The sequence below is a fragment of the Planococcus citri genome, chromosome 3 (genome assembly GCF_950023065.1).
Source record: "Planococcus citri chromosome 3, ihPlaCitr1.1, whole genome shotgun sequence".
NCBI lineage: Eukaryota > Metazoa > Arthropoda > Insecta > Hemiptera > Pseudococcidae > Planococcus > Planococcus citri.
In genome coordinates, this window is record NC_088679.1 from 33412788 (window position 1) to 33425001 (window position 12214).

The window sequence follows — 12214 nt, forward strand, 5'->3', positions numbered from 1 at the left end:
GGAATAACAACTGTAAAATTTCCACTCGGAATTTCGAAACGTGAAATTGAAATTACAAAATTATCTTCATCAGATACATTTTATCCGAAAATTCTCGATTTTTAATTAGCGAACGAAGTTTCATAATTGGCAATCCATTATAATTAAAGAAAAATGAATTATAATCGATTAATAATAAATAATTTCAAGATATCGATTTGATTAATCGATTCGATCATGTTTGTCAGACAATGTTGGGTTTAAAAAGCTGAAAAATAAATTTATAGCAGTCAAGGTATAACTTATGATGTGGGCATTGTATATTTTGAATTGGTAATCAGTCAAAGAACGAGTGAAATTATTTGACCAAATTTTAAATAAGTGTGTAATTATTACCCCATTAAAATTCATTATTATTACCAGTGTAACTACATTTTTGAATACGTTAACATCAATCAATTGAAAATATTACCAAAAAATGGTTACGAGTAGTTATACAGAGACACACACCTTGTCTAAAGAAATTGAAAACTTAATTTACACCAAGGTGTACTTGAATTAATATTATTTTCGCACGAGCTCGTTACGTACGAGTAAATACCTACTTGATACTTTTTCGATTAGATAAAGAGATTGTTAGCTCGTTGAGACTATTTTATTAGTCTTAATCGCGTTTAATTTCACGAAGAACGTTTCTGATGTGCGAATAATTCGCAAATACCGGTGACTTATTACACATTATGAAAGCTTGGATTTTCTCGTACTTTCTACAGTAGTAAAAAATACTCCAACTGGGACTCGAAATGGCTTCACCTTGCGATTGTTTTTTCGCATTTTCAAGTCGTTTTACGAATGAAATGAAAATTTCTACCGTAAAAGAAAACGAATGCGATGAAACGAAACTTTTTTCGGTATACGACGATGCACATACAATATTAAATTCGTCACGAGAACGGAACTCAACTCAATTACTCCTTGATTATTTTTTTATTCAGTTTATTTACGCGATAATTGATCTTGATGGAGTTTAATCCAAGTCCAGAATATTCTTCCTAATTCCTAAAGTAATATGTTACTTTTAATCTTACAGATTAATCCCCGACTAAGTGTAAAAAATAAAATTTGTCCAAGAGTTAATTAAGCTAGGTATAGAAACTATTGTGTTGACATTTTTTTTTTTTGCGATATGTGATTTTTTTTGTAAATTTTTGTTTTACAGTTGTAATGAAGCAGAACATTGGCGTATGTCAGTTCGCGTCGCCGTTAGATGTAGATATTCATAGCAAACCAGAGGTAGCTATCATTCATATGTGTTTTTAATTTTTATATGTATTTATTTATAACGGAGTTTTTCACGAAGTATTGAAAATATCACAAATTGTATTTCTGAAATACGAATTGTCGAGCTTATTTTTGCCCGTGAATATGATACCTACATAAATATTCACGGTGTCCTGCCACAAAACATCCTCCTTCCATCAATAACATAGGCAACTTATTTTGAGCTCATGTATGAATGTTCGCCTAGTCCCAGAATTGAAGGAGCAGGGCTATGCTCACTTTAAAATCTTGTTTCGTCACTTAAGACATCAAGAGTGTAATACGTCAAAAGTTACACTTTATGGTTCTGAATTGCTAATATCGTCTGAATTTTTTTAAAGCATTTGTGATCATTGATCAACTGTTCTAGACGAATTACATGAAAAAACGTGTTCAAAAGTTTATCATTTTTACTTTTATTTGCCCAATGGCGGAGTTATTCTGTGGTGAAGCATTTTATATAATGAACTAAAAAGAGCAAACTGTGACAGCTTAAATACGACAAAAACTTACAGTTGGTTTGTTTTTGCAGATGAGACCTTTTTAATGTGATATTCTCAATTATTGGCTTCAAAATGTGATAATGTGAATTACTTGAGTACTTTTATCGTTGCTACAGTGAAAATATATTGTTTGATTTGAAAAAGATGCTGATATTTTTAAATGGCTGAAAATTTGAAAAAATTCTGCATTTATCTCGAAAACTCGACTGCATTTTTCACCCAAAATGAATAGTTTTCCCAAGTTGATCCCTCAAAGACGAAAAATATATTTAAAAGTTATACAAGTTTGAAGTTATAAAAATTCAGTTCAGAAAAAAATTCGAATTTTTTTCCCAAAATTGTTCAAAATTTATAAAAAATATTATTAAGTAAGTGATTTTTTTGTTCGTATTGTGCTGTTTTATAAATTTTGAATTAACCTTAGGTTTTGAAGATGACTTTTTAACAAAAATTTTCGGGGCTGAGTTTTTAGATTTCAAACACACATAATTTTTCAACTTACTAATCATAAATCAAGATCGAAAAATTTCTTCAAGAAAGTTTTATAAAAATAAATACTCCAGGAGGAATTGAGAAAGCTTTTTGAGATTTTTAAAAATAATGGCAAAAAACATCGATTTTTGAACATTAGTTTTGAATGGCTCACCTAGTGCTCTTTTTGATGTTCTAAACCTAAAATTTTCCGAAAATGTTATGTTTCGCTATTCAAAGTAATTTTCGATTAAATCATTTGCATTTTGGGGGGGGGGGCAATTGCGTTGAATAATCAAAGAAATTTTGAAAATTTGAAAAACAATCTTGGGTTAAAATATTGCCAACTTTATCCCCCCTCCAACAGATTGAGGAAAACTCCATAACTCTGAGAAAATGGAAAATTTGGGTGTGAAATTTTGAACCAGCTCTTTTCTTTTTCCAACAGGAAATTGTGAAGTTTTTGGAGAATGCTTCACCCATGAAAAATTAAACGTTCAAAGACATTGATAATGGTAAAAAAAATTGATACGTTAAATGTTGAACGTTCCTTCCCCTTCCCCTTCCCCTTCCCCTTCCCCTATAACAGGGTGTCTGACGGTCATGGAAGTCATGAATTTTGCTCGAAACACACTTGAACATTTTTTAGAGAGCCCATAAAATTAAACAAAAATAAACAAATAAAGAATTAGTTCAGAAAATCAAAAAAATGAAATACGAGTATGTATCTAATTTTTGATCCTGTAAAAAGTGGCGACCCTGTTCGACAAGTAAATAGACTATTATGTATATCTCTATTTACTGGATAAAAATGTGAAAAATAGGTCATGAAAAAGTCATGATTTTTTGTCTCGGAGTTTTGTTAGACACCCTGTATAAAGAAGTCGTAAAATGTTTGAAAAATGTAATGCCAAAAGCCTTGAATTTTCATATTTTTGAAATTTTGTAAAACATTTTTATAAGAACTATTGAAAATGGTCTGAAAAAGTTTGAAACATTCGTGACAAAATTCGTATCTTATTTCGAATTTTACAATTGTGTAATTCTGTGAATTGATCAAGTCTTTAGGAGTTTCATAAAACTAATTCAGAAACTGCCAAAATTGTGCAACATCTTGCCAATATGATTGAAATTGTTTGAAAAATCACTTTGAATATTGCAAAAACCTATTTGATAGGTAATAATTTTATAGAACTTAAAAGAAGAGTGATATTTTTTGATGAGTTTTTATTATTTTTCACCTTCTGTGTATTAAAGATATTTTTTCCATCATCATTTTGTCAAACAAATATTTGGTTATATTATTAATTTTCATCCAAGTTGAAAATTTCCATATTTTGAGCTCTTCTTGTCAATATTTCATGAATTTTTGATAGTATTTCAACCTTCAAATATGTTATGGTCCATTAAAAAGCCACATTTTTATTATTTCTATGTATTTTTCATGCAATTTTTAGTGGATCTTACAACATTTTTTCATTCTTACATTATGAATATAATATCTATAATTGTTAACTATACAAGATGTTTCATCTCAGAGTAAACTCATTTTATCAGTGACTTAAGCCATCGATCTTGAGTCCGTTCATAATGTTTGCCTATCTTGGAATCCCAAAAGAGCTGAAACGTTACGCGAAACAGAAATTAATTTTAGTTATATTTATTTTGATTGTTGAACGGCGGTGGCCCCTTTGATTCCACATTAGGCAACCGTACATAATATACGAATTCAAGATGGGTTGCCTACGTCACTATTGGCAGAAAATTATTCCCGGATGGAACCCCCTGTATATTTTTTTCCCCCATTTATTTTTATTAATAAATTCTCAAATTCAACAGGCCGTAGTCTTAGAAGGAAAGTACTGGAAAAGGAAACTAAGCGCTGTTACCGCCGAATATAAAAGATGGAGAATGTCCTATCAAAAATCGCCATTGAGTCCGACCACGGAACAAGATATGGTTAGTATTTTATTTTTAGATTCAATTAAATTGCTATTTACACGCGTCTGTCTAAATAACACCTATTAATTAATTCAACATATTTTCTCGATCATCTAAACTATAATTTTTCAATCGTTCGATTCTGCATACATGCATGTGCAAGTAATAAAATATAGGTATAATTTCTCTTATATCAGCTTGCTTACTGGTCTGTTGGGAACTTGTGGAGAAAAAAAAACTTATTAGAAAGTTGTTATTAAGATTTGTAAATATGCTATTTTGTTCAATTAATATGTACACCAATGATGTTGAAATTATTTTACTATTTTTAGCTGACCGAAACGTTAGACTGGAGTTCGACCAGTATCATCCATGATAGTGCGATGATGGTAGACGAAGACTACATGGATTTCATGAGCGATACACTTTTTACTACGATCGCCGCAAATCAACCTTTCGCTTTTCCAGATACGAGGGAAATAGGTAATTTTTTTGTGAATTTTTATCGACCTAGATGTTTGAAAATTTTTTATGGGTTCTTTGATTTTAAAAAGTATGTTTCCTATGAAGTCTGCATCGATCAGTATCCTACGTTTCTAGATTGAATATTGAGCTTTTGATTCTCCAAAGTACAATTGAGTAATATTTTATCGTATGAAATACGAGCGAAGTTTCCTGTTTTGAAATAAAATAAAATCAACGATCATTCAAGTGATTTGAAAAAATCACTCAAGTATTGGAAGAAAATTTTGTGAACATTTTTCAGCAATATGATCGGAAATGTTCGCCATCCACGACGAGTCATGAAGCTTGAAAACGATTTTTTGAAGTTGTAACACGTACAAGTTTTCGACTTGATTTTTTGCAATGTCAGACTAGAGATTTATGTCTTCGAGTCGAAATCAAATATAGACTTTGTAATGACGGTATAAATTTCGAGTGGCAAATACGTAGAAATTACGTACCTTTTTAAGACTTTGTATTAGAGAAGATTCTGATATCATGCACGCGTCTAGTTTCTTAATCTGCAGTGGTGTGATAATTGAAATTGAAATTCGAGTGGTTTATGGCGCTGTCTCGAGTTGATGCCGTCTCCCAAAATCATTGACCTGATGCCAGGCATAGTTTATTTGTAGTAAGCTGAAATATCTGCGAGACTGGTTTGTTTATAAATTTAAAGAGTCAGAGAATGAAGGATGAGCATTGTGAATATGAGCTAATAGCTCGTGGTTCGTTTAGTGGTGTAAATTATTGGAATTGATTAGTACTAGTGTAAATAAGAGTGAATTTTTTCGAACTTAAATACCAATAAATTTACAGTCGAGATTGTTAGCACATTTTCAAATTGTGTTTTCGAACGATAACGAAGTGGAAAATTTTATTTTTGAAATGAGCAGTCATATTGGTCGTTGTGATTTACAAGTTCGCGTTGATTTTATATTATTTTTGGGCTAATAGTATAATCGCGAAAGGAAAAAAAAAGAAATTTCGGCGATTTGAAGGTTAAAAGCGATTTTATGGTTGTATCGTAATCGAGAACGTATTTAGAAAAAAATTAGCCGGTATGGCGTTTTTTTTAGGCTCTCCTTTCTTGAGGGTCCACTCCCTTTCCAGCAAATAGTGGCATCTCTGTCCCTGTAGCCTCTTATCGAAAAATTTTCAAAGCAAAAGTTGTACATCTGAGTCTTGCGATCATTTTAATTACTCTAAAAAATTTGATTCGAGTCCTCCCTCCCCTCCAATTTCAAACATTGAGAGCGCAAAAACCCCCAATTCAGTTTTTTGTGATTTCCATCAAAACTACATCTAAAAATTTATCAGGAAGAGAGCAGCGACTGAGCAATTTTTTCACTCTGCATTTACATAAAATTAAATCGGAAGGAATTTATCCATTGAACATTTTTTTTAAAAAGTTAATTGATGATTAGAAGACTGTTCAATTTTGAAATCAACGTCTTATTTCTTAACCACATTTTGTGGTATCTTTCTGTATTTAACGATACTGAATACATTTCATTATCAAGGTCATCATCTCCGGAGATTTTTTGTGTGTGATACTTTGTATAGGTTTCATGATACATGTCTTTTTAAAATGCAAAATTATAATAGATTTAAGTATAGGAAATATTCCTTCATGATTTGAATTTTTAATTTTTTTTTTCAATTTTTAAAATTCGATTTATTATACTTACTTTTATAATTTCAAAGACATTTTTATTTGAAAAAAAAAGTAGTTTCAAGTTACCATTTTGAACAATCTTGAGCCAAATTTGCAAATTAGATTCCGATAAAGTGTAGGAGGTTGATACAGGTGATTCACAAATGTTGTTTAAATTAACGTAGCATTTTGTGATCGGAGAAGTAGGTAAATATGAAAATTATTTAAAAATATATTGTGGAATTTTGGATTACGAACTTCATGTCTAAAAGCTACAGCCTATACAGAGATTGAATTCAGGGCTACTCATACTTTTTTTAGACTCTGAGTAGTCTGGAAATGTTAGAAGTTCATACATATAATGGTGCTTTTTAGTTTTTTCAGTTTTTGGATTTTAATGATTTTCATTGCTTCTTTACAAAAAAAAAAAAAAAAAAGGCACAGAATTCTTTTAGGGTTGCAGAAATTATGCAACATTTATTCAAATCAGTTTCCGTATGTTTGCCTAACCCAACTCTAAGAAAATATCATGCTGATTCAAAAAAATGTCGATTTTGATTAGATACAATTTTTAATTGATAGATGTTCAAAACTTGATGATTTCTTGTCAATATGAACCTTTGTAATATTTCATAATTTTTTCCTATCTCATATTTATATATGTACATATTTGTATTATTCATTTTTTTGAATAAAAAAAATACTTTTTGGCCATAAAGTTATAAATGAGTTTGCAAGATCAAAAAATTGCCTCCAACAGAGTGGTTTTTTTGTTTCGATAAAGAGTATAAAAATCCTACTCTTAATTACATAATTATAAAATAATTGAAATCAAAACAATTTTTATTGCCTATCAATATTTAATTATTTATTTTTATTTTTTTATTTTATTCAAATTCTGAATTTAAAAGTTGGTTTAAATATTAAAATTTAAATTAATCCTTAGATCTAGGAAAAGAGAGTGTGATTTTATAAAAACGTGAGTTGTACATATTTTCGTTTTGGCTCAATTACTGAGAAACCTCCTTGAAGAGGTGTGATGGATTTTAGTGAGTGATGGATTCTTACTCGCCTGATAATTTAAAATTCATTTTTCAAGATTTTAAGCACTTTTAAACTTTGTTACAAATCAAGATAAAAGATTAAGCGTTGTATTTTTAGAAAGATCATGTGAAGAAAACACTATCGATTTTTTTAAAATCCCACCTCTCCCAGATATTAAGTGGTTCATGGTTAAAAATAGCTACATCTCAATTTTATACAAACATTTTTAATCCCCCTAATTTTGCCAATGCGAGTCGGAGGTTAGGCAAACATGTTTACATAGTTGTATCAAGTGCTGCATAGTTCTTGAGTGGAAGGCTTCACTTCTAACGTATTTATAATTGAAATACACTGCAGAATACATGGATTTTTGTGGCACTTCTCAAGGAGCATAACAATGGATATTGAAACTACATACGTAGAGAGCCAATACAGGTTTAAGGCAAATTTTATTTCAATTGCACTTTACTGCTGGAAAACTCCATCCATTACAATAATTCTGTTTCTTTAATTTTTTTCGTTGGACTCTCTCAATTAATCGATTTTGAGATGAATTTGTTAGGATGAAAAACCATACGTTTTGTTTTAGTTTTTTCATCACAAAAATCAAAATATTAATCCAATTTCCTTTTACTTACTAGTGGAAAATTTCATGCCTTACAATTTTGTTTCTCTTCATATTTTTTTTTTCGTAGGAATTTCAGTGTTTCTCAAAAAATTGATTTTTCAAAATGAATAGCTTGTGATGCTTTTTTTTTAGTTTTTCCATTACAAATACCCGTTTTCAGAAAAACCCAAACTTTGATAGATGAGTTGAAATGGAAAAAAAATTGTAAAGCAAGAAATCTCCACGCCCCTCTCTACGTGTACAGGGTGCGTTAGAGTTGGAAAAAAGGAAATTTTGCCTAATAACTATGCAACTCATTCAAAGTCTGTGTAGTCATGCTTGCCTATAATCTGTAAGCCATAGGGACAGCAGTGGATTCGTTCAAATAAAAAGTTTCAACTTGACACAGCTCGAAAGTAATGATCTCGTTTAAGAAATGGAAAATGCACAGTAAATCAGACGTAAAGTTGATGGAATTTAATTAATTTGCAGTATTGAAAAGAGCAAAGCTCCTTTTTTTGGGAACATCTGAAATAATTATAGTTCGTGATGGCTGGTTTTTGAAGTAAATGACAAAAATTACAAAAATCGAAGACTTTCGAACACGTTTTGCTGCCCCTGTGGCCAGAAAGTTAGGCAAGCATGTATACATCGACTTAATATGAGTTGCACAGTTGATAGGCAAAATTCCTCTCATCGTCCCCGAAACACTCTGCATAGTGTGGTTTGCTGTTCTTTAGAAGGTATTATTTTCGAGATATTTTGAACGAAAATTACAAAGCTCTACTTCAATTAACAATTTATTCCTGGAACATTTTTGAACATTGTTTACCCTAAGATTGGTACGTCTGGGGAGAATACCCCCCTCTTCCTCCGCAACCTACGCCCTATTACGATTTACCAATGATAAGTCATACTCGTACCTTGTGTAAACAACACTAGTGATCCGTGAGAAGGAATAATAGAATGAGGAGTGGTTAGAAAAGTAGGGATGATCAGTTAAAGAAAAGAATTTTAAAAATCTCGGTCGCACGAGTGGAAAATTTCCATCATTTTTATCGTTTTACTTCCATTAGAGAAAAAAAGAGATGACATCCTAATAATGGAGAAAAAAAGTAAAAAAAAATAAAAGAATTAAACATTCAAAAAAAAAATACAAATTAGGTAGTATTCCAAATTAAAATAAAGCTATAGGTTGCCATTTTAACAGCGGGAGTTCAGATTAAGTTGCTAGAAAATTTTCGAAATCTATCACGTTGATTTCGCCATCGTTGTTGATGGCGTCGTTAAAATAATTTAATTTTGTTTTAATACATATCTTCTGCGCGTATCCATAATATATTTAGAACGATGGAAAAAATTACCCGCACCGACTGGTCTACTCGCATATAAATTGTATTAATTTTAATACATTATTTGTGCTAGTCGTAAGCGCTTTATCGAACTGTGTATGGCCGGCGGGGATGAGTTGTGAAACTTATAATCGAGCAGTAGGTACTTGGTAGTTTGAAGTATGTCGTACGTCGCGACGACTAAAGCCAAACCTAACCTAACACTTGGTAAAATTCAGATTAGTTGAAAAGATTATACGAGTACATGAAAGGTGGAAGGGGAAATGAAAAATTTGCTCAAATTTTCGAAAATTTGGTGGGCTTATGAAAAAATTTTGAAACTTTTTCACAGACGTTTATAGTCTGGCAACGAAAGTAAACTACATGTAGCCTATATGGCCTAAAGGAAGGCGAAGGAATCATTTCAGAAGTTATAGATTCATGTCGTTCGCGCGCGTCGAATCATCGAACGAACTCTCTCATTAGCACGTAATAAAATGTTGAAAAAAAACCGCGGTATCATTATATCGTTGTGTCTGAGTATGTAAAGTACTTATAGTAGTACATATACTAAATTACCGTTGTACTAATATATCGGCAGCGACGACGACGCTAACAGCAGATTAAATAATTGATAATTTGTTATCTAAATAACTTGATAAACGACTGAGATGTTCGTGTATATTCTTACGGGGTTAAATATAATTTTTTTCTCGTTTCGCGAAGAAGTTGTTTGTAGTGTGAACGGAAAAAAATTTAAAGTTTTTCCATTCTAACTATATTTTCCCCGTTAGTTTATTTTTTTGCTAGTTCGAAGTTTTTAATGTTTTATTCGCAGAAATACCTTTAACGTAGACAAATTGAACATGTTCTTGTTGGTGAAAATAATTAAAAATATAACTGTCGTTTACTCTTGTCGTTATAAATTAATGTTGTTGTGTTGAAGTATACACACTTTACATTGTCGTAGTCGTTTTTCGTAGTTTCTTTTTATATCGTATTAATATATTGCATTTTTAAATTTAAATTTTCCATCTTTTTTTTTTCTTTTTTCATTTTCATTATAATTTTAAATCGTACAATACACCTACGAAACGAATTTTTAATAATATTTAATCCATGGGTTAAGACGAATTACGAAACATATCCGCATAGTTTATTATCTCTGCTCTCTCGGTAAGTCGAACGATAATTTTATTACGTTTTATAAATGATAAAAATTTATGTGTAAAATGCTTTCCAAAGTGGTGCTGAACAAGTACAGTACATATCAAACATCTTGTTTAAAATATCAAGATGATGAAGAGGCTGAATGAAAGGTAGATGCACTAAAAGAAGGCTTCCAATCCAATATCAGACTATATACCTACCTACTAAGATTGTGTAATCGATTTCCCATTACCTACTATTTTTTTTTCCTACCCGAAAATAACCTACCTAATATACTCGTCGACGACGACGATGAATTTCCATCGACTACATAATCTCAATTAATTTGTTATTAATTAATCGCGCGAAATTTAAAGCATTTGAAACGTAGTTAACATTATCAAAACTGTCAGATAAGACTATCGATGCGAAATCGAGTGTTTTAGTCGGCTGTGCTGCTACTGCTGCGGCGGATAGGCGATAATTAAACCTCAATCTGACGAGAATTCAGCTCGACTGGTAGACTTTATTTTTAATTTTTCGCTATACTACGGTTAGAAAATTCGAGAAATTTTATCGCTATACACCTTGCCAGGGATTTAGGTTTTCAAGTATCCGAGGCTTAGTACGTTTATTGGTAAAGCGTTTAGTTTATCTGCGTTTTTCACACGATACCGTTTGTCGATTGATTGCAGGTAAAAATAGACTCGAATTGGGTATAGGTACACGAAAGTAAAAGTCAGAAGTGGCTAAAAACAACGTGGATGAGGATGATTGAAAAAAAAATCGAAGTTTAAAGGCAGAAGGATGTATTTAAGTAGCTCTAGCTCATCTGGTTCGCAGATAAGGAATAAACAGTTAGGTGAACTTTGAACTATCCTATTTTATTTAGTGAGCCAAAGCTGACGGTGACGAGTTGGCAGTGGAAATTTTCCAATTTGTAGACATAATTTGCCAATTGATGGTATTTTATCTCTGCTGCGTTGAAATAATTGGAGTGTGTAATATATTTTTGGTGAAATTAAAAAAGTCCAAGTCTATTTAATAACGAAACAGGCATGTAACGTGAACTTTGAACTATTCGCACATCCAACGATTCTACAATGTCGAAGCTGAATGAGTGGAAATTTTCCTGCCAGTCAAGGTACCTACTCGTATTAAATTGGCTGAGGATGAGGACGCGATACTCAATTAGTCTAATTATTTGCCTGGGCTTAGTTTACAGTCATACGAGTCAATTCCGTGGGAATATGATGTCATATGAGAGGGGTGAAGGGTGATTTTTTTACTTTTTTTATCAAACAAAGTATCGAGTTTTGTTTTACGCCGGTGGTAGGCTGTGCAATGAATGAGTTTGACAAGTTTTTGCTGTTATAGTTTCACGAGTTGGTTTTTAAAAATATACTCGAAACTTCAATTTAAAGGATCGAAACGGAAGAGAAGAGGACGAAGACCGCTTTTCCCGCTCATTTTCATATCATTGGGAATTCCATTTAAAGTTTGGGTTGCCCTCGTTGACCTTATCTCTGTAGAGAGATTTTAGTAATAAGCTTATCGCAGCTTACACGATTTTTTTCAAGAAATTAATGCATCAAGAGCACACTTGAAATGTCTTTTGATTGTGATGTTGCGTTGCTTATTTTTGAAAGTGAAAGAGGTATTCAGATTATCTTGAAAAACAAAACAAAAATAAGAAAACGAGGAACGAAGA

General features: G+C 31.5%; 1 protein-coding gene across 2 annotated transcripts in view; it reads left to right on the forward strand.

Annotated features, from left to right (window-relative positions):
- The window catches only part of Mondo (mondo), a 53879-nt gene that overhangs the window by 26604 nt on the left and 15061 nt on the right, over positions 1-12214 (forward strand). For both annotated transcript variants that reach the window (XM_065358241.1, XM_065358240.1), the window contains exons 3-5: positions 1199-1272; positions 4113-4232; positions 4547-4697. In XM_065358241.1, the coding sequence (XP_065214313.1) occupies positions 1199-1272; positions 4113-4232; positions 4547-4697 (345 nt within the window). The remainder of the gene's footprint in view (positions 1-1198; positions 1273-4112; positions 4233-4546; positions 4698-12214) is intronic.